This window comes from Ursus arctos, unplaced genomic scaffold, assembly GCF_023065955.2.
Source record: "Ursus arctos isolate Adak ecotype North America unplaced genomic scaffold, UrsArc2.0 scaffold_14, whole genome shotgun sequence".
Lineage (NCBI taxonomy): Eukaryota > Metazoa > Chordata > Mammalia > Carnivora > Ursidae > Ursus > Ursus arctos.
The window spans coordinates 33,081,174-33,107,637 of record NW_026622808.1 but is presented as its reverse complement, the minus strand read 5'-3'; the positions used below and the strand labels follow the sequence as shown (position 1 = coordinate 33,107,637).

The following is a 26,464-nucleotide window of genomic DNA, read 5'->3' as shown; positions in this document are numbered from 1 at the left end:
AACTTCTCTGATGTGGGAATCAATAAAAGCGTTTGTTAGTCACTGGTCTATGAAGCATCTGGGCCTCCAAAATTCTAATCCCGCTACAGTCCAGAGGCATGCTGATCCTCCTGGGAGCTAAGAGCTAAAGTCAGGATACTGGCCCTGCCGCCTCCAAACTTAGGGATAAAGCCAGAGTAACTTTGGGGTGTCCTGAGAGGTTAGGACCTGTGTCCATCTTTCTAGGACACTCAGAGCCCAGGGCTGAGAGGGTGGAGCATTCTTTTAGTCTGTGGGAACTACGGGCTGCCGGGCGCACGGTCGAGCAGTGCCCAGAACCCAGGGGACCGCTCTCCACGGGGACCATCGTCCCACTCCCCTGCGGCTTCGGTCTTCTCGATTCTCCCGAAGTGCAGAGAAGGCTGCCCTGACAGAACAGGGCTGAGGAGCCCGTGCCCGGCGCGCCTCGCACCAGATCTGGCTTCGCACCGTAATGTCTTGCCCCAGAAAGGGGCTCGGCGGCGGCATAGCTGCTGCGGGTACCTGCCGAATGCTTCCGGGAGCCACTGGAGCGTTACTGATGACAGATCCAGTCCCGCGCTCAGCCCCAGGATTCTCTTCGGTCGTTAAGCCCCGCCCCCATGGTTCTTCCAATCCGGACCCAGGCTCCGCCTCCATGTTCCCTATTACCACTTCCGGTCCGTTCCCGGAAGTTGCTCTGTGGAGCCAAATTTGAAGCCAGTGGGGGACGCGGGGGCGCGGCCGCGAAGCCGGAGCGGTGGAGATTTCCTTGGCTGCCTGATCCCTTTTAGACCGGTCATCATGCCTATCCGTGCGCTGTGCACCATCTGCTCCGACTTCTTCGACCACTCCCGAGATGTGGCCGCCATCCACTGCGGCCACACCTTCCACCTGCAGTGGTGAGTGACCGCAGTGGCGGGGCCAGGCTCTCGGCCTGGTACGCTACAGAACTGTGGGGTGTCGGGTCCCCGGGGGGAGCCCAGACAGGTGATTAAGACGGCACTAGACTGAGCCTCACGGTAGGTTCCCGACATGGGCAGAGGCGGGTCTGGACAGGCTTCCCGGAGAAGGTGACAGCTGAACTGAGTCCAGAGAAACAGAGTTAGTTCGGTGAAGATAAAGTAGGGGGTTCCTTGATCCGCTAGCAGAGAGATGTGACTTCAAAATTATTAGTTCGGGCGGAGGTGAACTCTCGCCAAATTAACGAGGCCTTTTATTTCTTCGAGATAAACTGGTAGGCCTCTGGCTATCTGATTTGTTGTGGTTTGCTTGATGGTTTGGGATTATTCCACCCAGAGTCATCTCGTTGGTCAGACACTCTGACCAATACACTCCAGTGTATTCACTGACGCCAAGAAACCCAAGATAACATGGAAGGAAGGGCAAGGGGGCACCTGGATGGCTCAGTTGGTTAAGCATCTGCCTTTGGCTCAGGTCATGATCTCAGGGTCCTGGGATGGAGCAAGGCTGCTTCTCCCTCTCCCCTGTGATCTCTCGCACTCTCTCTCCCAAATAAGTAAATAAAATCTTAAAAAAAAAAAAAAAAAAAGCCAAACAAACATGGAAGGACAAAGAGGTGCTCTCTGATCCAGGCATCCTGCTGACCCTTGGAATGTACAGCTGGTGAGGAAAGATTCCCCTAGCAGCTGTGGACTAGCCAATTCAGAACTCTTTTATAAGATGAAATATAATTTACATACCATATTATATTAGTTTCAGGTGCACAACGTATTGATTCAACAATTCTATACATTACTTGATGCTTACCACAGTAATTGTGGTTACCGTCTGTCACCGTACAACAATATTTTTTTTTAAGATTTTATTTATTTATGGGGCACCTTGGTGGCTCAGTTGGTTGAACGACTGCCTTCGGCTCAGGTCATAATCCCAGGATCCTGGGATTGAGCCCCCCCATCGGGCTCCCTGCTCAGCGGGGAGTCTGCTTCTTCCTCTTCCACTCCCTATGCTTGTGCTCTCTTTCTCTGTCAAATAAATAAATCTAAGAAAAAATTTTATTTATTTATTTGAGAGAGAGAGAGCGCGCGAGAAAGTGCAGAGGGAGAGGGAGAAGTGGGAGCCCAATGTGGGGTTCGATCCCAGGACGCTGGGATCATGACTCAAGCAGAAGGCAGATGCCCAACCGGCGGAGCCACTCAGGCGCCCACCATACAACAGTACTACTGAGCATAGTTCCTAAGCTGTACGTTTCATCTCCATGACTTATTTATTTTATAACTGGAAGTTTGTACCTCTTAATTCCCTTTATCTATTTCCAGAACTTTTTTATCATTCCAAACAGAAACACTGTACCAATTAAATGACAACTGTCCATTACCCACTCCCCGTTGCCCTTGAAAACCTCTATTTTACCCTCTGTCTCCTTGAATTTTCCTATTCTGGGTATTTTGCGTAAGTGGAATCATACAATACTTCTTTTGAGTTTTGCTTACTTCACTAAGCGTAATGTTTTCAAGGTTCATCCATGTTGTAGCATGTATCAGAATTTCATTCCTTTTATGACTAAAATTCGATTGTATGGAAATAACACGTTTTGTTTATCCCTTGTTAATGGACCTTGGGCTGTTCCCATGTTTTGGCTACTATGAGTAATGCTACTATGAATTGGTTTAGAAGTATCTGTACAGGGGCGCCTGGGTGGCAGAGCGGTTAAGCCTCTGCCTTCGGCTTAGGGCGTGATCCTGGTGTTATGGGATCGAGCCCCACATCAGGCTCCTCTGCCATGAGCCTGCTTCTTCCTCTTCCACTCCCCCTGCTTGTGTTCCCTCTCTCGCTGGCTGTCTCTGTCTCTGTCAAATAAATAAATAAAATCTTTAAAAAAAAAAAAAAAGAAGTATCTGTACAGGGGCGCCTGGGTGGCTCAGTCGTTAAGTGTCTGCCTTCGGCTCAGGTCATGATCCCAGGGTCCTGGGATCAAGCCCCGCATCGGGCTTCCTGCTCCGCTGGGAGCCTGCTTCTTCCTCTCCCTCTCCCCCTGCTTGTGTTCCCTCTCTCGCTGGCTGTCTCTCTCTCTGTCAAATAAATAAATAAATAAAATCTTAAAAAAAAAAAAAAAAGAAGTATCTGTACAAGACCCTGCTTTCGTTCCTTTTGGTTTATACCTGGAGGTGGAACAACTGGATCCTATGGTAATTCAATGTTTAATTTTTTGAAAAACTGCTTTACTATTTTCCACATTGACTGCATCATTTTATATCCCCACCAGCAATGCACAAGGGTCCAATTTCTCTACATCCTTGTCAACACGTTATTTTCTGTTTTTGTTTGTTTTTTATAATAGTTATCTAGTGGATGTCTTTTTTTTTTTTCTTTTTAATGTGTGTGTTTACAGCTATCAACTTCCCTCTTAGCATGCTTTCACTGTATTCCATATGTCTTGGTTTGTGGTGTTTTCATTTTCACTCATCTCAAGGTATTCTCTAATTTCCTTTGTGATTTCTTCTTTGATCCATCAGTTATTTAAGAGTGTGTTGTTTAATTTCCATGTATTTGTGAATTTGCCAGTTTTTTTCTGTTACTGATTTTCAGTTTCATTCCATTGTGATGAGAAGAGATCCTCTGTATGATTTTAATCTTTTAAAATTTATTAGTACTTGCTTTGTGGCCCAACACATGGTCTAGCCTGGAGAATGTTCTGTGTGCACTTGAGAAAAATGTGTATTCTGCTGTGACTGGCTGGAGTATTTGTGTGTTAGATCTAGTTGGTTTGTGTTGTTCAAGTCCTCTATTTCCTTATTGATTACTTGTCTGATTGTTCTGTCCATTATTAAAAGTGGGGGTTATTGACATCTCCAACTTTTATTATAGAACTATTTCTCTCTTTAATTCTGTCCAATTTTCTTCCATATATTTTTGGGCTCTGTTGTTAGGTAAATGTATGTTTATAATGTTATTTCTTCTTGTTGGATTTTACCTTTTATCAGTATATAAAGTCCTTCTTTGTTTTTTGTAACCTTTTTTGACTTAAGGTCTATTTTGTCCGACAATAACATAGGACTTCCGCTCTCTTTTAGTGTTTTTTTACTTATCCTGTTTGGGATTCATTATGGTTCTTTAACTTGTTGAATGGTTTCTTTAATTAGTTTTGGAGAATTATCAGCCATTATCTTTTCATGTATTGTCTCTATTCCATTATCTCTTTTCTTTCCATATTAGTTTCTCATTCTGTTACAACAAATTACTACTAACTTGGTGGTTTAAATAAAACACAGATTTGGGGCGCCTGGGTAGCGCAGTCGTTAAAGCGTCTGCCTTCGGCTCAGGGCGTGATCCCGGCGTTCCGGGATCGAGTCCCACATCGGGCTCCTCCGCTGGGAGCCTGCTTCTTCCTCTCTCACTCGCCTGCTGTGTTCCCTCTCTCGCTGGCTGTTTCTCTGTCACATAAATAAATAAAATCTTTAAAAATAAATAAATAAATAAATAAATAAATAAAACACAGATTTATTATCTTGTAGTTCCAGAGGTCAGAAGTCCAAAATAGGTTTACCAGGTTATAGTCAATGTTTGTAAGTGGGGATATGCCTTTCTTGGCTCGTGGCCCCATTTTTCATCTTCAGATCTCTCTGTATGACTCTGACATTCCTGCCTCACTTAAGGACCCTTGTGATTACATGCGGGCACACTTGAATAATCTCTCTGTTTTAAGATCCTTTTTTTAAAAGATTTATTTATTTTTTTATAAAGATTTATATATTTATTTGAGAGAGAGAGAAAGAGCGTACAAGCTGAAGGAAGAGGCAGAGGGAGAAGCAGACTCCCCACTGAGCAAGGAGCCCAACATGGGGCTCCATCCCAGGACCCTGGGATCATGACGTGAGCCGAAGGCAGATACTCAACCTACTGAGCCACCCAGGCGCACCCTGCCTCAAGATCCTTAATCACATCTGCAAAATTACTGTTGTCATATAACATGAAATAGTCACAGGTTTGAGAAATTAGGACATGGACTTCTTGGGGAAAGTGCATAATCCTACCTAATGCTTTCTTTTTGGAACTCCTTATTATATTCTCTAGACCTTCTCACAGTATTTTCTTTATCTATTATCATCCCTTGTATATTTTTCCATCTTTTTGATTCTCAGTTTTTCTCTGACCTATCTTTTCATTTTACTAATTCTTCATCTGTGCTTAAACTGCCATTTAACTCGTCCATCAAATTCTTAATTTTGGCCGTTTTGTTTTGTTTTAGAATTTCTGTTTGGTTCTTATTAAATTCTGCCATGTCATTTTTTATTCTGTAGTTCTCTACTGACATATTTTTTTTCTTTTTAAAAATAAACTCTGCCTCCAGCACGGGTCTCAAACTCACAACCCCAAGATCAAGAGTCACATGTTCTACCGACTGAGCCAGCCAGGTGCCCCTCTAATGATGTTTTCAGTCTTGATTTTTTTTCCCCTAAGATACTGTGTTATGTTGTGTCTGACAATTCCCATATCTGAAGTCTTTGTGCATATGCTCTGCTTTGTACCTGTGCTGCTTTTTTCCTTGTCTATTTACTTTTTTTAAAAAAACTAAAATGTTTATATAAATGGAGTCATACGTGATATACCTTCTTTTGTGTCTGGCTTCTCTTCCTCAATGTTATGTGTGTGTGATTCATCCATAATATTGTTCTTAGTTGTAGACTCATTCATTCTCATTGCTGTATAATAGTCCATTGTGCCTGGCTACCTTTGAATTGATCTTGTACCTAATATATGGAAAATTATTTATAGAAAAAAATTGAGGCCTGGGATGATGGTATTATCTTCCAGAAAGGATTCTGTTTCTCCCTGGTCCCCCGTGGGAGAGTCTAATAGTAGGAGACTAATTAGACTTTAAGGCCTGAGGTTTTGTTGGACTGCTCAGATAGACGGTACGAAGCTGGACTGTACTTTGCTTTTACCACTACGTGCATTTACTTCTGGTTTTACCCTTATGCTGAAAGTGTAGCCCTTTGGAGTCCCAGCGTAAAGTGGGGATGTTGTTAAAATCCTTATCTCTGAGGGACCCTGGGCTTTGGCTGCTGCTCCCTCCTCGTCAGAGCCTCGAATGTTGACAAAAGAGCAGCTTAGGGGTCAGGAGGGCCACACCAACAAGGCCAAAAAAAGGGCCAGCTGCTCAGAGTGCCTGTACCAGTGAGGCCCCTTGGGACGTGCTGTACCACCTGTGACACCGCCCTCCTTTGTGGTCAGGCATCAGATCGAGGAGGAATAAGTCAGACACTGTTGTGGTCAGGGGGACTGCCTGGCCTGTATGTCTCTATCCAAGCAATGGCTCACCAGTCTGCTTCTCTACTTCTCATTCCAGCCTAATTCAGTGGTTTGAGACAGCACCAAGTCGGACCTGCCCACAGTGCCGAATCCAGGTGAGGGCAATGGGCAGAAAACACCTCAGCTGAAGATATCTTTTCCTTGCCAGGGAGCGGGAATCAGGAAAGACCTCTGAAACTGAACAATATCTTTGACCTTTTTGGACCCTTCATGGTTTGAGGCTGATTAAGCCTTACTTGTGCTTTTGAGTGGCTCAGGAGGCCTGCTTATGCCCAAGGGCAGATGGACTTGTTGCCCAGCCGGTCTTCACCTCGGTAAATTTGGCCTCCTTCCTTGCCTTTCCCCATCCTCAATGCCCAGTACCTAGAGTGGGGGAGTTTTTTGAACAGTTACCACATGGGTCTGCAGTGACATGACTCTAATAACCACCAAACCAGTGGCATCCGCGTGGGGTTCCTGTAGGGTTACAGAGCTCATCTGATTCCAAGGGATGTGCTATGAAAAGTGAGGCCCGAGAACAGGCCTGGCTGCATGTTAAGCTGCACGTACATCCCTGTCGTCCTTGCACACGACCCAGCTATAGTGACATACTCTCTCTTGTCCTTCCATCCAGGTTGGCAGAAGAACCATTATCAATAAGCTCTTCTTTGACCTTGCCCAAGAGGAGGAGAGTGTCTTAGATGCAGAATTCTTAAAGGTACCCGGGATTTATGTCATTCTACTGAATCCCAAGCCCTCTGAGAATTTACTTTCTGCTCCCTCCCATGGTAGGTGTGTAGACTGTGGAGATGGAGTCTGAAGGGAGATTCGTCGAGGTTTCAAGGCAGAGGAGAGGAGAGCAGAGGAAAAGTGATGATAAGATCTGGTCATTGGAGAAACACACTGTTAGGGAAGAAAGGAGCCACAGGACCGAGCCTTCCCCCTTGGGATTTCAGAGCAATTCCCACCAAAGGCCAGAGTGTCTCTCTTCAGTTCTCTTGCCTGGAGGAGTTCTACAGCCTCCTTCCCAGCCCGCTTTGCTGCTTGGACAGCTAGAGACAGATCAGAAAACTCTTCTGGTCCTCAGCCAGGGAAGGTGTGTGGACCCACTATTCACAAACCTGGCTGTGCCTCAAAACTGTGGGGAAGCTTGGTATATGTCCAGGTGCCCGAGTCTTTCCCGGGCCAGGAATGGAGGGCAGAACCCCTGGAATCAGGATGTGAGCCAGGGCAGAAACCCGCAACTCAGGGGAGAATGGGTGGTTCCCTCCTACACTTCTTCCCTTCAAGTCCGAGATTTAACTTTCTTTGTGCACCAAGGACTGGCCCAAACCTCCTGAGGAAGTGGGATTGGGGTTCGCAATGCACCTGGCCTCTGAGGGTTCATTTGCTGGGCATCTGTCAGCCCAGGGTTCATTTGGCCTTGGCGCCAGGGTGCCGTGATGTTCTTGGAACCTTACTGCTTCGAGAACGTAGAGCTTTTGTGCTCAAAGCCAGCATGTTCATCGTCATGGTAACTGCTCCTGGTTTTAAGCTTCGGCCTCCCTGTGATAAAGACAACAAAGGCAGCTTCGTTTCTTTCTGGCTTTCAAAGCCAGATTTAGGAGACAGAGAGGCAACATCTTGAGTAGTTTGGAGCAAGGGCTTGCAGGCACGTTGTTTAGGGGTGGGAGCCAGGCGACTTGGGGGAGCTTTAGATTGGTGTCCATTCCCTGGCAGCCCATGCCTGCCCTTCTCCACCCACCACTTGCACTCCAAGATGTTCTGTCTACACTGAGCCACCCAGCCACCAAAAGCTGTTGCCCTAGAGTCCTGGGTGGGGATTTTGACAGCAGGGAGCTTATCCATCTACCTGGGCTGGGCTTTAGTATCGGTCACATGTGAAATTCTGAGTCTTGTATTGACCTGGAAAGGGTGATCTGGGGGAAGATTGGCCTGGATCCCATCCAGCTGCCACCACGAACCCTTGGCCAAGCCTTTCAGTCCTGTAGTGCCTGGTTTTCCTGCTTATGGGAAACTTCTCTTGCCCACAGGGATGTTGAGTGCTCTGGACTCGTGAATGGGAGATGGGCTCATTTCTGCCCCGGCCTCTCAGTGGTTCTGTGGCAGTGGCTCTGTAACTTATGCACAGGCTTTGAGAGGTTCTTTTGACCCTCAGAATAGTCTGGTTAGAGCCTAGCACGTGTGAGGTTTCATCCAGAGACACCACTTTGTCCCAGCTTACCTACCTTATTAGGGTTGGAAGGTTTGTGGTACACAGAGCGAGCTCAGAGCTTGGAGAGAAGTAGACTGTGAAGCAAGCAGGACCTGGGGTGGAGGGAAGGAGTAGTGACCCAAGGGAAGGAGTGGTGACTCCCCGTGGCCATCCCAAATCTGTGTCCTCAGTGAGTGCGGCTGAAGCCCAGAGAGTGTGAGGGCCACCACAGGGCCAAGGAAGTGATGGAAGGCTCTGCTGTGAGACTGATCACACAGGTCCAACTTCACGTCTCTTGCCCCTGTTCTGCCTCCTTCCCTGTCCCAGGGTCTTGTACCTGAGATTATTTTCCTCCATCTTACCTACTTTTAAAAAAAGCATAGAGATAAAGCAAGACGTATCTCTCCACTGTTGACTTGGCTCAACCGTGACATATAGCAGGGTCTGTGCCTCCCTGGACCTACAGGCTTCGTTGCCCCCTCCTGGATCTCCCTGCAAGCCTTTTGGGATGCTGTGTGGAAGCCAGGTATGATGCCTTTCTGCTTATTGTGGATATTGCCTTGTAGAATGAACTGGATAATACCAGAGCCCAGCTTTCCCAGAAAGGTGAGTTAGTAAGAGATAAGGGGCCCTGGGAAGCCCCTGACCTAGGTGCTTGGGGGAGAGGCCCTGGGAGGAATGCCTCCAGCCTTCTGGTGAAGCCTGGGACTCTCCCTGCTTTGTATATCCAAGAGTTTTGCCAGCTCTTGTGATTGGCAGGAAAGCAGAGGAAAGGGAGGTGCCTCAATCTGTCCACCTAGGCCAGATGAGCAGCTGCTCTTTGTCTGAGCTTCTTGCCCAGGACCGTGGCCAGGAGGGGGCCACCAAATTGGACAGAGTATTTCTAGGAGAGGCTTTGGCTGCTGAGTTTGGCAGGAAACCTGCTTGAGTTCTAAGATGATGAATTAACTAGACCCATGGGAGCAGGAAACCTTTACGCAAGGAGTTCTTTTTTTTTTTTTTTTTTTTAAGATTTTATTTATTTATTTATTCGACAGAGATAGAGACAGCCAGCGAGAGAGGGAACACAAGCAGGGGGAGTGGGAGAGGAAGAAGCAGGCTCATAGCGGAGGAGCCTGATGTGGGGCTCGATCCCACAACGCTGGGATCACGCCCTGAGCTGAAGGCAGATGCTTAACCGCTGTGCCACCCAGGCGCCCCCTACGCAAGGAGTTCTAAGCAGTAGAAAGAGGGTCTCATGCCCTGAATGAAGAGACTCTGGCTTAGCTTCCCCAGTTTGGTGCGTGCCAGAGAGAGAAGCGGGCTGCCCAGCTTGCTGACCAGACTTGTTCCTTACCTGGCTCCGGGGTGCGGTGCTGGAGCCCAAGGGCTCAGGTTCTTATGCCGGTGGGTGAATGGGCCTTCCCCCTTCCCACCCCTGCTGCAGAGAAGGAGAAAAGGGACAGCCAGGCCATCATTGACACCCTGCGGGACACGCTGGAAGAGCGCAACGCCACCGTGGAATCTCTGCAGAAGGCCTTAGACAAGGCCGAAATGCTATGCTCCACCCTCAAGGTGGGTCCCCGGGTCCTGTGGGCACGAGTCGGTTGGGCTTATCTTCTGGTTCTGCCTTGGTCCTTACCTTCGTTTGTGCGGTTATAAAATGGAGGCAAATCCCTTCTTGCCCGGGCCTCCCATATCGTACCCATCCGCCAAGGGTCATATTAGCTGCAGGGATGGGTTTTGTACTAGGTAGTCTGAGGAGGTGAGGCCTGCCCAGCGCCTCTCAGAGGGGCAGCTCAGCCAAGACCTCAGTGAGGCTGGACCTTGTTTCCAAAGTGGTTTGTACTCCACTGATGAAACCAGACTGAAGAACCTTCCATGAGCACTCTAGTCCTTGGCTGGGCTGCTCTCTGGAGCCAGATCAAACAGCATCCCAGGGAGGAGCAGGGGGCCTTTGAAGTCAGCTGTGCTGAGCTGACCAGGCAGATCAAAGCCTGCAGAGCAAGCCGCTCTAGACCCAGATGAATTTTGTATCAGCCTGGGTTGGTGAGCCTCTTGCTCTCTAAGGGGCATGAGGCGATTGATCTGAACCCGCAATTGATATTCTGGCCTCGTAAGAAAGAGCAGTCCTTGCTGGATGCCATTTGAAAGGGAAGGGAGCCATCTTTGTGAACAGACAGAGCCCCAGGGTGTTCGTTGTCTCTGTTCCTGCTTGGTGGCTGGGCTGGATCACGTGGCCTGGCCGGTGGGAGGGAAGGAGTGAATCAGTAGCTGGCTGCAGAGCGGGCGTCTTTGATGGCATTCCCAGGTCAGAGATGGAGTGCCTTTGTGCTGAGGGCAGCCAGCTGCCTCTGGTTCAGCTCTCCTGTCCTGATTGATAACTGTCCTTGGGTCTAGATGATGGATAATGAGACCTGGATTTGTGTTTCTTCAGCTACCTGCACGACATGCACCAGGGGCCCTTAAGCCACAGGACCTTGGCAGCCCACAGTGGGCGTCTAGATAGCGGCAGTGGGACGTGCCTGGGGTAAGACATATCTTAGGAGTAAGCAAGCAGGGAGGTGAGGAAGCAGTTGGCGTAGGGCCTCATAGCAGAAAAAGCACAGGCCAAAGTGGGGCCCAGGAGCCTTCCTCCCTGGGGACTGGGGACACATGGTTATCAGCATTTGGAAAAGCAGACAGTTCTAGAGTAGAGTTCTCGGGATGACTTTAGCCATGGTCCCTGGGATCGTCCAAACAACAGGTAGGCATGGGTGTGTTTGCTCTTCAGAAGCAGATGAAGTACTTGGAGCAGCAGCAGGACGAGAGCAAACAAGCCCAGGAGGAGGCACGCCGACTCAGGAGCAAGATGAAAACCATGGAACGGTGAGCCTGGAGCTGGGGACGGCTCTCCGCCCTGGCTCCTACGCCCCCCCCGCAGCCGGCCCAGCTCTCAGGACTGCAGTAGGGATTGGATTCCCTCTGTGGCTCAAATCTCCGTAGGCCATGTGGGGCTCAGGCCAGCTGGGTGTGGGCCTCGCTCGGCCTCGGTGGGCCCTCCGCTTTCCGTGGGGCCCCTCGCCTCAGTCCTCCCTTTTCCTGTTGCCCGTGGCCCAGTGACCTGGCAGGTCTCTTGCTCCAGAGACCTTTCTCCAAGGATCCCTAACCCTGAGGACCTGTCAGCACCTGTTCTTCCCCAGCAGCGTCCCTGCAGCTGTGTTCAGCTCTGCTGTAGGGCTTTTCTTTGGGTAGACCCGCCTGCTAAAGCATCCTGGCAGGCCAGGCTGTCACCATAGCAACAGCAGCAAAGGAAGGCAGAGCTGCACTGGGTACCTACCCATCAGCCTCCAGATTTTAAATGCCGTGGGCCGGGTGTTTTTCAGGATTGAGCTCCTACTCCAGAGCCAGCGGCCCGAGGTGGAGGAGATGATCCGAGACATGGGTGTGGGACAGTCAGCGGTGGAGCAGCTGGCTGTGTACTGCGTGTCCCTCAAGAAGTGTGTACTCTGGCCCCTCTGGCCCTGTCCAGGAGCTAAGCCACAGCACCCTCTCTGCTGCCTATCTCTTCTAAAGCAGAGCAGGCAGAGTTAAGGGAACTTGCTGCCTCAGTTTGAACCCTGACCCCACCTCTCTCCATGTGGCCAGGAGCCAGTTTCTTAGCCTTGGACCCACAGCTTCCTGAATGGAGATAGTGAAAACTTGCCTCATTGGGTTATTGAGAGAATGACTGTGAATATAAATGTAATTTCTAAGAAGGTTGACACCACTCTCTGAGCTATAAGCCCCATCATGATGAGTGGAGCCTGTTTCCCATCAGCACTCCCCGACTCTGCCTGACTTGCATCCAAAACTTTGCTCAGATTCTCCACTACTGTGGGTGTGAGGTTGGGGGGAAGGGGCACTTGGCTAACAGGCACGGAGGATCCCAGATGTCTCCTATGAGGGCCAGGTGGTATAGGGGGCCTCTTCGTGAGGCCTTAGGGAGGGCAGGCCTTCCCGCGCACCCTGTCCAATCACTGGTGCCTGCAGAACAAGCGGGAAACAGAGACTCTCCCGTTCTCCTTGCGCAACCCTCCGCAGCACCACCCTGTTGGGCTCAGGTGTCAGAGGAGGCCTGAGAACTGGCCCAGGGGACAGCCTGGGCTCTGTGTTTGTGTGGTGCTGTGGTGCGGTCTGACCAGCAGGGTGCCCCATTCTGACGTCTCTTTTCCTGCCCCCCCCCCCCCCCCCCCCCCCCCCCCCGCATAGAGAGTATGAGAATCTAAAAGAGGCACGGAAGGCCTCAGGGGAGCTGGCGGACAGACTGAAGAAGGACTTGTTTTCTTCCAAAAGCAAGGTAACTGTGGGGAGCAAAAGGTGAGGGGAGAGGTGGCTATCCTTTTGTCGTGCTCGTTGCTGTCTCCTGAGCAAAGCCATGGGGCCTCATGGTGCGACAGACTCCACGGGACCGTGGGTGATTCACAGAGACTGGTTCCAGGGCCTTGGCTCTGGCTCTGTGGCTTGTCCACTTAGGGTGGCAGGTCACGCGGCTATCCCCGCCAATACGTGCATGCTTACAACTTCTATTCTCCCTGGCTCCTGGGCACCTCTCAGCGGGCTGGACAGCACAGAGCCCAAGTGTGACTGTGTCAGGGGTCTGCTTTAGTCCCAGGCCCAGAGCAGGAGGAACGTCCTTGGAACCCCGTTCAGTCAGCACAGCTGCTTTATCTCGGCCCGGTGCACCCGTGGGCTGTCAGGTGTAGAGTGCAACCCTAGTTCCTGGGCAGCTCCAGATGGGCATGGACAGGCCCCACAAAGCCAGGGTCTCCCCATCTGTCCTCAGATTCCTCTGGACCCTGGGCTCCTGTGAGCACGCTCTGGGTAGGAGCAGGTGGGGACAGAGCACACGGCTGCCTGCTGGCCTGTCCTTTCCTCCCTATACTTTCTCGTAGTTGCAGACAGTCTACTCTGAACTAGACCAGACCAAGTTGGAGTTGAAGTCGGCCCAGAAGGATTTACAGAGTGCTGACAAGGAAATCGTGGTAAGGGACATCCTTGGCCAGACGGGAACGAGGGGTCGTTATGTGTGTCCTCCAAGAGCCTAGGAACCTGTGCCCGGTCTGTGGCGGTGGTTCTGGGTTCCCTGCACCCTCCTGGGACAGAGTGGGTCGGGGTGTGCACCTTGGCCCTCATTTGGAGCCTGGGCCTCCTTAGTAGAGGACAGACAGCACCACGGGTCTTCCCTACAGTCTGTCCTGTACCTATATCCCTAGGGATACAGCCTCGCCAGAGCAGAGGCTTCACCAGAGAGGGGTTCTGAGGCTGGCTGATCCCGGGGGTTCAGGATGTTGGGGGTTCAGGCCTTGCTCTGTTCCCAATGGGCTTGCCTGTCGTGCATGTTGTTCACATCCTTGACAGTCTCTCCAGACTTGTTGCCTCAGCCTTCCTTTCACAGTCTTCTCTTTTCTTCCCCAAGAGCCTGAAAAAAAAGCTAACGATGCTGCAGGAAACCCTGAACCTGCCCCCAGTGGACAGTGAGACGGTCAACCGCCTGGTTTTAGAGAGGTTTGTTGACTTTCTGGGGGGTGGAAGAACTCCCTGGTAAGGGTCTTCACTACTTCTGGCTTTGGTCGGGTGGGTGGTCCATGTGGGCCTGAAGGCTGTGGGCCTCCTGCCCTGGGACACAGCCAAGATTTAGTTGGAAAACAGCTTTGAAGCAGGCTCTGGGCTCTGACAAGAAAAGGCCAAGGTAGGCCAGAGAGGACCTAGGGATGGGCAGGGAAGGGGCAGGAGCATTGACGGTCTGCACGCATCCTGTTTATGGAATGCTTACCAAATGCATCTGTCTGCCCCAGATTCTGAAACAAACACGAAACCAGTCACCAAAATAATTCCCTGCTGGTGTCAGGAATGTGTGCATTCAAGCTGCCGGCAGAGGGAGCCAAGAGGCAGAGGGATGGGTGCTCCTGCCCGGACTGGCTGCCCATTCCTCCCGAGTGTTTCCCAGAAGCCGACTGGCTAAGAGCATCTCAGGACTGTCCTGCCTGGCTGCCCAGCGAATGGCCCAGACGGAAAGCACATAACCCAGTGGCCCAGCCTTTAATTTGAGCCACTGTTCAATGTCCTTTGGAAAATCATTACACTCCTTCTTCCCCACATCCGCTCAGTTGCTGGAGTCTGCCCGTCTAACTAACCCCTGTGGGGCCTCCTGATCCTGTCCCCGGGGCCACTACCTCCAGCTGAGGCTGGTGACCCAGCCTCCGGCTCCTCCTGTCTGCCCAGCTTATCAGCTCCCGGGCTTCACGACATTCTTCCCTGCCAAACCCTCCCGGGCCTCTCGGCACCGTGCCTCAAGCACTGGTGGAGCCAGCCCGTGGGCTCTCGTGGACCTTTAGTGCTCGGCCACAGTTCAACACAGCAGGGTGTATCTGGCCTTCCCGCCTCTGTGCCTTTCTGTTTGTCAGCTTCTGTGCACCCTGAAGGGTCAGTTGCCCTGCAGAGCCTTCCCTAGCCTCCTCGGCAGGAGTACGCTCCCCTTCCTCTGCGCAGGGAGTATTTACTTAGACGCTGTGTCAGGTGCCACGGGCCACAGAAGTGCTCTCGGCTCTTACCGGAGCCTGAGGCGCCGCACACAGATACTACAGACATGTTGTACACACCCGGCTCTGAGGAGAGGGGAGCCGCATCTTGACCTGTGTTCCTCAGCCAGCTTCCTGACACGTACATTCTTTCCCCCGCCACAGTACCTGGTCAGCTTCTGCACCGGGGAGTGAGTGCCTACAGCCAGCGTTCTCATCGTAGCTTTAGTTCCTCAACCGTACTTGGTCCTTTTCACCTCCGACCCCCCCAGGGTCTCTTCACCGAGCTCGAGCTACCTGCCCACCCCGGTTTAGGCTGGACTGAGAGACGGCTGGGGGAGCGTGAGGGGCACATGACTCTGTGAGGTCCAGCGTGTTGCTGATTTGGACAAACTAGACTCTGCATCTGGTCCCTCCTCCCCACTCCGCCCTCAGAGCCCACTGGCCACGCCGGCTTGAAAGCCCCAGGTAGCGCAAGGGCCCTGTCAGGAGCTTGGCTCAGAGGGAGCTGATAGTCTCAAAGACCATCTCCCGCGGTCACACATTTAGAACTCAAACTGCTTCGAGGCAGGAAGTAAAAATCCTTTTCCCAGGATACCAGTCGAGACTGCGGTCTACAAGCTCCACGGTGCTCCCTCCGCTGCCCACGCCGTGGGCCTCAGGGTATTTCCACACGCGTGTGCTCTGTGCCTGGCGTCCCCAGTGACGGCTGCCTCTAGGCTCCCAGGGACTTTGCATAGCTGTCTTTGCTTACTTTCGTTACCATCCCCCGGCGGAGCGAGGCCGAGACTTCTCTTACAGGTTCTTGCTGAGGGCGCGCTGCGTGTCAGGCCCTCAGTCCTCTCGGAGCTTGTGTTCCAGTGGGGTAGACAAACTGGGGGGTTAGATGGCGAAGCCCCCAAACGCCCCCCGCCACACACCACGACAGGCCAAATCCCATGACAAGAAAAGTGGCGCTTGTGCCATTTGCATTTAGAGGCTTCAGTGAGGGGGGAGCCTGGCTCTCGGGGCTGGGGCACGCGGGAGCCGTTAGGGCGTGCAGCTCGGGCTGGCGGGGGCGTGTGGCGCGGCTGCGGTGAGCGGGCTGTGGTGAGGTGTGTTGACCCTCTGGGGTGGGAGATAGTGGCAGACGACTTGCTGGGGTGGGAGATAGCGGCCGGACGAACAGATACCACAGACATGTTGCCACGAGCGCTCCTGGCTGCTGCTTTATGCCGTGGCTCCCCAAGGGGAGGCAAAGCACCCAGCGTGGCCCTGGTTTGAGGTGGGTTTGTGCAACCTTTGTTTTCACTTGCAGGCGAGAAGGGGTAGTGCTTCCAGGGACCTGGCCAGGGAAGGGAAGAGGTAGTCCAAGCCTCCCACATTGCCTACCCACCCAAATCAGTGCGGGTGGCTCCCTTCCCTCCGATCTGCATGCCCCAGTGGGCTCCCGGCCAGAGACTCATCTCCTCACCGTGCATCCCTCTGTCCTTGAGCAGTGGGATAGGGCTTTGGGTGGCCCCGATGACAAGGTCCCTAAGGGAAGGAAATAGATGATGTTTGGGGGCTGCCCTGCCACTGCCCAGAGTTCTCTGACCACAGGAGCTAGGGTGGGCTAGAAAAATCCTAGTGGCTGCAATTTTCTAACAGAATACCACCACCCCCCATCATAAAAGTAACAACACATTCATTGTTGACAATTTGGAAAATACGGACTTAGCACAGAGGTCGCTGTTGACGTGTGGTATATTTTCTTCTAGTCCTTTCTCTGTATGAGGGGAAAGAGGGGAAGGGATGTGTGCGCACCAAAGTTGTCCTTTCCATAGAGTTGTCTTCCCAAATCCAGTGGTAAACTACACATGACAAATTCAGCAACATTTGCAAGTGCACAGTAGGGGCATTACACACATAATGTTGTGGTGTCGTCTCCACCAGCCACCTCCAGAGCCCTTTTCATCTTGAGAACCTGAAACTCTGTACTCATTAAACAATAACCCATCTTCCAACCCCCAGCACCCACCATTCTACTTTTCTGTCTCTATGATTTTGACTACTCTAAATACCTCATATAAGTGGAATCATTCGGTATTTGTCTTTTTGTGACCGGCTTTCTTCCCTCAATGTAATGTCCTCAGGGTTCATGCGTGTTGTAGCGGGTGTCAGTATGTCCTTCCTTTCTAAAGCTGACTTACATTCCGTTGTATGTACGTACCACATTTTGCTTATACATTCGCTGGTGGATGGACATTTGCTTCCGCCTTTTAACTGTTGTAAGTATGCGGCTATGAATATGGCTGTGCAAATCTCTTTGAGACCCTGCTTTCAGCTCTGGATGTCTACCCGGAAGTGGAACGGCTGGATCATATGGTAATTCTATTTTTAATTTTTTGAGGAACCGCTGTACTATTTTACACGGCAGATGTACCATTTTACGTTCCCATCAACAGTACACAAGGATTCCAGTTTTTTTTCAAGATTTTATTTTTAAGGAATCTCCATTCCCAACGTGGGGCTCGAACTCATGACCCCGAGATCGAGAGTCACCTGCTCCACCCATTGGGCCAGCCGGGCGCCGCAGGGTCCCAATTTTACCACATCCTCACCAACGCTTGTTGTTTTCTGTTTGTTTGGGTGGTGGTGTTCCTAGCAGCGGTCCTCATGGCTGTGAAGCAGGATCGCATGGTAGGCTTGATTTGCAACCAGAGACGTTGAGCATCTTTTCCTGGGCTTACTGGCCCTCTGGAGATCTTCTCTGGAGAAAAGTCTGTTCAAGCTCTGTGCCCAGTTTTGAACTGGGTTGTTTGTTTTCTGTATGGAGCTTCAGTTCTATCTATATTCTGGATTTTAGTCCTTTATGAGAGAGATGATTTGCAAATAGTTTCTTCCATCCTGTGGGTTGCCTTTTTACTCTGTTGACAGTGTCTTTTTTTTTTTTTTTAAGATTTTATTTATTTATTTGTGAGAGAGAGAGAGAGAGCATGAAGGTAGGGGAGAGAGGGACAGACATACTCTGCACTGAGCCCAGAGCCCGATGCAGGGCTCGATCCCATGACCCCAAGATCACAACCCGAGACAAAACCAAGAGTCAGATGCTCAACTGACTGAGCCACCTGGGTGCCCCGATGGTGTCTTTTGATGTACACAATTTTAAATTTCTTTGAAGTCCAACTTGTCTGTTTTTTCTTTTATCACAGAGTTTCGTATTACTTTTTAAATGTAATATATGAGCATTTCCCCACGTTGTTAAGTTTACTCTCCAGAAACACTACTTTAATGTCTGCATCATATTCAGGCTGTGACAGTGCCAGCCCCCTGGGGAGTCATTTGACCATTTCCAGTATTGTGCCATTTGCCATCTACATCAATCTGTGGTCACATCTCTGGCCCCTTGCACTGCATTCTGAGAAATGCAGCTGTTTGGGCAAAAGGCAGACTTTTGTTTGGACACTTGGCTTTTGTGTGTGTTTTACTTGCTTCCTTCCATGTCTTGAAGACTTTCACTGGTCCCATGATGGAAGCACTAAACCAAGCGTTTTTTTCCGTAGAGAGTCAGGCTTCCTTGCAGGGTGGCCCTGAGCCAGGTATGGGCTCCAGACCCCTGGAACCAAGCTGTCTCTGATGTTTCAGGGACTGTTGTCCTTCTGGACTGCCACAGTGGTCCAGAGTAACCAGGCCAACTCTGCCTATAGCCCAGCCCCCATGGAGATGCTGAGCCCAAAGCTTCGCCGACCAGCCTTCGGTGAGGACATTGACCTCAATGCCACCTTTGATGTTGACACCCCTCCGTCCCAGCCCTCCAGCATCCATCACAGCCGTGCCAAGAAGCTCTCCCAAGAGATAGCACAGTAAGTGGTAGTCCCTGGCCCTGTCCACAGCCTCGAGAAAGGATGACCAAGAGGTCTCCGCAGGCCCTGCCCTCGTCACTCCGAGTGGCTGACAGGGCAGTGAGGGTCACCTGGCGTTGGCCATGACTGGTTCTGACCACTTCTTCTTCCCTCTTCTGAGTACCCTGTGCAAAGCTCTTCTCTTGCTTTGGTCATCACTATCAGCCTTCAAGCAAAGGTGTTGTGATGGGAGTTGGAGAGAACACAGGGGTCTCAGTAGGGGCAGGTCTGGGGTGATGATGTTGGGGGGTGGTGCTTCCCATACCTTGAATGCCTGCCCACCAGAGTCCTGAGCCAGGGACTCTGAACTTCCTCTTCCATGTGTGCCTCTTGGGCTCATGCTTTGGACCATTTCAAATCACGGAGCCCAGGGCCCCACCACCTAAGGGGGTATTCCACAGGGGCAGGTGTAAGAAGCTGTGGGGAGCTGCAGTGGGATGGGTGGGACGTGCATTAGGGCACAGTGGACTGGGAATGGGGAAGTCATCTGCTTGGCCAGGCAGGCCAAGTATGGTTCATCAGGGAGACGAGAACTACTCCCGCAGGTACATGTAGGTATACACTACTCAGGAATGGGGGTCAAGGGTTAAGCGGGCTTCCTCCTAATCAGAGACTTTGGACATGAGAGAAAGAAATCGAGGTGTAAGGCAGTGGAGGTGGAAGAGGCCTGGGGAGAGGGCAAAAGGGAGAGCCAGCTGGGCTCTCCACCTCTCCCCGCCCTCGGGGCTGGAGGCACGGGTGCCATACAGGGCCGGGCCTGGGAGCAGTGGAAAGCAACCCTTGGCCATGCGGGCTGCCATCAGGGGACCTACAAGTGCCTGCTGCACGCCCTGGCTTCTTCATGTTGTCTGTTTAGCTGTAAAGGGTGAGACATTTTTATCATCTTTAGGGCCTGCAGGGAGGCTGAGGGAACCCAGGATGCTTCCACCTTGGATCAGCCTCTCCAGGGCCAAACTTGCAACAAGTGGAGAATCTTCCCATGGTCGTCATGTAGCCTTACCACAGGCTATGAGGGCAGGAGTGGAGGGGTCCAGAGCTGACAGGCCCAATCTTGCTACAGGGAAGCCACAGGGTCAGCCTTAGGTTACCATCCTTCTACCCACCCAGGAAAATGCCAGGAGAAGGTATTCAGCTTCTCGTGTCCCCAGAAATGCGATGAGAACACTGTGGCTAGTTCTGGAGCTGGGAGTGAACGACCAGGGCTTGGGGCCATGATCAGTTCTGCCTCCAGACCCTGCCTGCACAGGTTATCGAGGAAGACGGCCTAGCCCTGGGTGATGGGAGCACTTTATGAGCTATCTCCCGAGGGTTTTATGGAGGTAGTGGCCCCTCTCTGGGCAGTTGCAGCTAAGTATGAGCTCACAAGGTGCCTTCTGCCCGTATCGGGACACGACTGGCTTTCCTCCTGTGGGTGGTGAATCAGCCGGGCCTCCAGCCCCACATAGAGCCAGGACATGGTGAGGTGCCTGAGGCCTTGGGGAGCGTCGGAATTGGCTTGGCTCTGAGTGGAAGCCACAAAATTGGAGAGTGGTCCAATTTTCCCCTCCCCACTGTGGCAGCTGTGACTGTCCAACTGTTCACAGACCCACACTGGGGTGGGGTTGACCGAGGGGCCTTGCCCAGCACAGAGCTGTTACAGCAGCCTTGCCCCATGGTGGCCCCCCGAGGGCCACGTGCTAAGCCTGGCTTGCCCGGCCCTGTGTCTTGCTCACCTGCCTCTTGCCTTCATGTCTCACTCTCACAGCTCTCCTGTTCAGGACATCCCCAAGAAGATGCCCAAAGGCCCCAAGCAGGTAAGGCTTCCCAGAAGAAGTCAGGCAGTCACCATCCAACCCTTGCCAGGACCGAGTGTGAAGCTGGGCTTCTGAGAGGGCAGGGTCTTGCCGGAGCCCTCTCACTCCTGGCCCAGGACTGCAGCACTTCGGAGCTACCTGGGAACTCTACTCATTATCCTTCCTGCCCCGGGTGAGGCGTCAGAGATCCTGGTCCTGTTCCACCACCACGACTCACCCCCTCCTTTGCTGCCATCAGGCTCATGGAGCCTGGCTTTGGGGTCTCCCCTCCAGGAGTCCCAGCTCTCACTGGGCGGCCAGCGCTGCGTAGGAGAGCCAGATGAGGAGCTGGCTAGTGCCTTTCCTGTCTTCATCCGGAATGCTGTCCTAGGCCAGAAACAGCCCAAGAGGGCCAAGGCAGAGCCCTGTCGCAGCACGGATACAGTGAGTATGGCTTCCCACAAGGGGCAAGTGCCAGCCCTCTCAGGGGGAGGGGAGGTGCAGGGGAAGCCAGCCCCCTGGCCTATTAGCCTGGCCTGCTCGCTTCTTCCTTCTACTTTAGGTAAGGACAGGCTTCGATGGACTTGGAGGTCGGACAAAATTCATCCAACCTGTATCCTTGTTCTGTGACATTGGGCTGAGCTGAGCTAGCCACACGGTCCCTCACCTGTACCCCCAGCCCCCAGCCTGGCAGTGGCTACAGCCTCAGGTGTGCAGAGCTGGACCTCACTCAGTATAGCAGAGCTGCCCACCCCAAGCCTAGGCCTTTGGGCTGCCCAGTCTCCTCTTTAGGCCTCTTCCTTGACATCTTCTTCAGACTGACACGACTATGATCCGCCCACTGCCTGTGAAACCCAAGCCCAAGACTAAGCAGAGAGTGGGGATGAGGAGAGCGCTCCCTGCCTCCCAGGCCAGGCTGGACACCTTCCTGTGGTAGTGAGCACAGTGAGCCGGATCAATGACCAGATATATGCCTCCAACTTAGAGGCCAGGACTGGCCCCGGGGGGTGGGGGGGGGCATGGCCCCTCTTCCAGGACCAGCCCCAAGGGTGAGGGGGTGAGGGTGAGGCCCAGAAACTATGCTTTTCCTGCACTTACCATGCCCACCCACTCCCACACCGGGTCTGCCGTAGCGGGCCTACGTGTGGCTGCTGAAGTGAGACCAGCAGGACTTCCTCCTTGTCAGAGGCTCCTGTTCAGAGCCAGATGGGGCTGGGCTGCTTCTGGTTCTCCAGACTAAGGTCTTTTGTTGACTGGGTGGACCAAAGTGCCTGGAGCTTCTCGGGCAGTTTCAGCCTGCCCAAGCTTCTGCCTGCTTCTGACTTGCTGCTGGGCATGGCCAGAGCCATCACGGCGAGCTTGGGGAGTGAGAGGATGGTGGTGGGGAGAGGATGGGTGGGGGGAAAGATTTCTGTGTAAAATAAAAAAGATAAACTCTTTTCTTCATGGCTCTGGGAGTACAAATTTGCATCAACAATTTGGCAGACCATTTGGCATAATTTTCTAAAGTGGGACCTTCACCTAGACTCAGACTCAGTAGTCCTACCCTTCCTTAGGCATGTGCCCCCTCATAGGGCACAAGGAGAGTCCAGCAGGAAAGAGATCACTGCAGTTCACTCCACAGTCTCTAACCTCAGAACAGCCCAAATGCCATAGGCTGGAAAGCAATTGGGTAAACAGATATAGCCATACAGGGAACTCCCAGCAAGCAAAACAAATAATCAGTGACCTTTGGGTCTTAACTTCAAGAGCACTTTCTCCTAGACTTCCCTTTGTGACCTCTAGCTTGGCTGAGGTCTCCTACACTTCCCTTTCTCACTACTACACCGGGGTTCCTCTGTCTCTGCAGGGCCCAGCATGGGCCTGGCACAGGGGATGAAGGTGAGTGCCCTCATGCTTCAGACTGAGCATGCCCAGCTGCCTCCAGCACACCTGGGGGAGCATCACGGCGAGAAAGTAATGCTGCTGGTTATGGGAGCTGGGTCCCTCTGCTGCCGCCTCGAACCAAGGAGGGTTGGTGAGGGGAAGTGCAGCATTGGGTTAAGGGTGCAGTCAGTGGCTGCCTAGTAGCCTTCCTTGGCAGCCGAGTGATCTTGGGCAAACTACCTCGCCTCTCTGTGTCTCAGCTTCTTTAAAGTGGGGACAATAGCACTAACCTCCCAATTGTAGGAACCCGATGAGTCAGCATTGCAGGTTAAGAACTGATGACCCCTAAGGAAATAGGGCAGACTCAAAAGACAAATATTGTATGATTTCACTTAAATGAGGTATATAGAATGGGTAAATTCATAGAGACTGGAGTAGAATAGAGGTTACCAGGGGCTAGAGTGAGGAGTTGTTACTTCATGGTTAGAGAGTTTCTGTCTGGGTGATTTGTTTTCTTGCTACGTAAACTCCCCTCCCCCCTTTTTAAAGAATTCCGGTATAGTTGGGGCGCCTGGGTGGCTCAGGTGGTTAAGCATCCAACTATTGATCTCAACTCAAGTCTTGATCTCAGGGCCATGAGTTCAGGCCCCACTTTGGGCTCTATGCTGGGCAAGGAGCCTACTTAAAAAATTAAAAAAAAAAAACAAAAAAACCCAGGATAGTTAACATACAGTGTTATATTAGTTTCAGGTGTACAATATAGCAATTCGGCACTTCCATACATTACTCAGGACTCGTCACAATAAGGGTACTCTCGATTCCCTTCACCTATTTCACCCCCCTCCCCTCTGCCTGGGGTGATTTCATTTTTTTTTTTAATTTTTTTTAAGATTATTTATTTATTTGTCAGAGAGAGAAAGCACAAGCAGAGGGAGCAGCAGGCACAGGGGTAAGCAGGCTCCCCACTGAGTAAGGAGCCCGACATGGGACTCCATCCCAGGACCCTGGGATCATGCCCTGAGCTGAAGGCAGAGGCTTAACCAACTGAGCCACCCAGGCGTCCCCTGGGGTGATTTTAAAGTTTTAAAATAGATGGTGGTGACGGTTACAAAATAGTAACAAAACAACTATGCCAGCCCTAACTCCAAAGAAGTGGAAAGAGCAATTGTAATCAACTATTTCAGAACTCTGGTACCTGATCAGACAGCTAGGAAAGTACTCGAAGAAGGAAGAGCCGGGCTTGAACCATCCCCCATCCCCCATTCCTCTTGGTTGTGGGGTAGCAGCTCCAGTTGCAAAAGCAGCTGACTGGTGCCAGAGCAGGCACTGGGTCTGAGGTGGTCTCCAGGTAGATGGTCTCAGAATTGAGGGGAATTGCAGGACGCCCAGGTGGCATTGGAGAATTGCTTGGTGGTATGGAATAAAATACACACATAGGAATTAGTGAGAGAATCCTAAAAAAAAAAACAATTGAGAAAACCAACAAAATCAGGAGCTGCTTTTCTGAAAGGTCAACGAAACTGGCAAACTTTTAAATACATTGACTAAGAGAAAAAAGACAAATTATCAAAATCGGAAATGAAAATGGGGACGCTGTAACCAATTTTTACAGAAACAGAAAGGATTATAAGAATATAGTGAACAACTGTACACCAACAAACTGGATAGCCTAATCGAAATGGACAAATTTGTAAAAATACAGAAACGAGCAAAACTGCCTCAAGAAGAGAGAAAAAAATTGAATAGATCTGCAACTAGTAAGGGGATTGAATTGGTGTTCATAAAACTCCCAAGATGGGGCACCTGGCTGGCTCAGTTGGTTAAGTGTCCAACTCTTGGTTTTAGCTCAGGTCATGATCTCATGGGTCATGGGATGGAGCCCTACGCTGGGCTCGTCACTCAGCAGGGAGTCTGCTTGAAGATTCTCGCCCTCTGCCCCTCCGCCAATTGGCACACACACACTCTTTCTTTCAATAAATAAATCTTTAAAAAAACAAAACAAAAACAAGAAAGAAAAGCCCAGGACCGGATATCTTCACTGGTGATTCTATCCAACATTTTTAAAAAGGATTAACACCAAAAAGACACTATCCACATGGTAAAAAGGGAACCAAAGAAAGGAGAAAGTATTTTCAAGTCATATATCTGATAAGGGATAATATCCAGAATATGTAAAGAACTTATAAAACTCAACAACAAAAACCCAATTCAAAAACGGACAAAAGACAATGAGATACCACCTCACACCCGTCAGAATGGCTGAAATTAACAACACAGGAAACAACAGATGTTGGCGAGGGTACAGAGAAAGGGGAACCCTCTTGCACTGAAGGTGGGAATGCCAACTGGAGCAGCCACTCTGGAAAACAGAATGGAGGGTCTTCAAAAACTTGAAAATAGAACTACCCTATGACCCAGCACGTGCACTACTAGGTATTTACCCAAAGGACACAAAACTACAGATTTGAAGGGGTACGTGCACCCTGTGTTCATAGCAGCATTATCAACAATAGCCAGATTATGGAAAGAACCAATGTCCATCAACTGATGAATGGATAAAGATGTAGTATATACACACAATGGAATATTACTCAGCCATCAAAAAGAATGAAATCTTGCCATTTGCAAGGACGTGGAAGGATCTACAGTGTATTATGCTAAGCGAAATCAGAGACAAATGCCATATGATTTCACTCATACATGGAATTTAAGAAACAGAAGAACATATGAGGGGGAGAGAGAGGGGGAAACAAACCATAAGAGATTTTATTTATTTATTTATTTAAGAGAACATGAGCAGTGGCGGGGGAGTGGGGGAGGGAAGAGGGAGAAGCAGACTCCCTGCTGAGCAGGGATCCTGAGAAGGAGCTCAATTCTAGAACCCTGAGATCATGACCTGAGCCGAAAGCAAACGCTTAACCAACTGAGCCCCCCAGGCACCGCACCGTGAGACTCTTAGAGAACAAACTGAGGGTTGATGGAATGAGGGAGGTGGGGGATGGGCTAGAAGGGTGATGGGTATTAAAGAGGGCACTTGCAATGAGCACTGGGTGTTGTACGTAAGTGAGGAATCACTGAATTCTCCTGAAGCCAATATTGTACTGTATGGTAACAAGAATTTAAATAAAAATTTGAAGGAGAAAAAAATGGGCAAAAGACTGCAATAGACATTTCTCCAAAGAAGATATCTGAGTGGCCAATAAGCACATGAAAAGATACTCAATATCACTAATCATTAGGGAAGTGCAAACTGAAACTACCATGAGATACCACCTCACACCCATTGGGATGGCTACTATCTAAAAACCAGAAAACAAGTGTTAGAGAGAATTTGGACAAATCGGAACCCTTGTGCCCTGTTGGTGAGAATGTCAAACGTCAAATGCAAAACAGTATGGCAGCTCCTCAAAACACTAAAAATAGAATTACCATATGATCCAGCAATTCCACCTCTGCGTATATACCCAAAAGAACTGGAATCAGGATCTCGAAGAGATATTTGTACATCCATGTTCATAACACCATTATTCACAATAGCTAAAAAATGGAAACCACCCAAGTATCCATCCACCAATGAATGAATAAGCAAAATGTGGTACATACATATAAGGACTATTATGTGGCTTTTAAAAGGAAGGAAGTTCTGTAATATGTTACAGTATGGATGGACCTCGAAGATACTTGCTAAGTGAAATAAGCCAGTCACAAGAAGACAGTCAGGCCCTGATTTCTGTACCTAGTACATATGACACACCCAGTAAATGTTTACTGAATGAAAAAAAATTACATACTACTTCACATTCTTTAGGATGGGTATACGTTTTGTTTTTGTTTTTTAAAGAAAAACCCGTGTTGGCTACAGTGTGGACAAATCGGAATTTTGTACACTGCTGGTGGAAAACAGCTGTTGGTCCCTCAAAAAATTAAACATTACCGTACAACCCAGGAATTCGACTCCTGGGTATATACCCCAAAGAATTGAAAGCAAATACTCAAATA

General features: G+C 50.5%; 1 protein-coding gene across 1 annotated transcript; it reads left to right on the top strand.

Annotated features, from left to right (window-relative positions):
- The first annotated feature begins 688 nt into the window (after nucleotides 1-688).
- On the top strand, nucleotides 689-22,038 carry TRAIP (TRAF interacting protein). The gene is made up of 15 exons (XM_026500868.4): nucleotides 689-899; nucleotides 6,311-6,368; nucleotides 6,887-6,970; nucleotides 9,013-9,052; nucleotides 9,873-10,000; nucleotides 11,199-11,293; nucleotides 11,791-11,904; nucleotides 12,656-12,743; nucleotides 13,339-13,428; nucleotides 13,863-13,951; nucleotides 18,633-18,788; nucleotides 20,572-20,620; nucleotides 20,894-21,043; nucleotides 21,162-21,212; nucleotides 21,417-22,038. The coding sequence occupies exons 1-15, from the start codon at nucleotides 802-804 to the stop codon at nucleotides 21,534-21,536; spliced, it is 1,410 nt and encodes a 469-aa protein (XP_026356653.1). The 5' UTR covers nucleotides 689-801; the 3' UTR covers nucleotides 21,537-22,038.
- The last annotated feature ends 4,426 nt before the right edge of the window (nucleotides 22,039-26,464 follow it).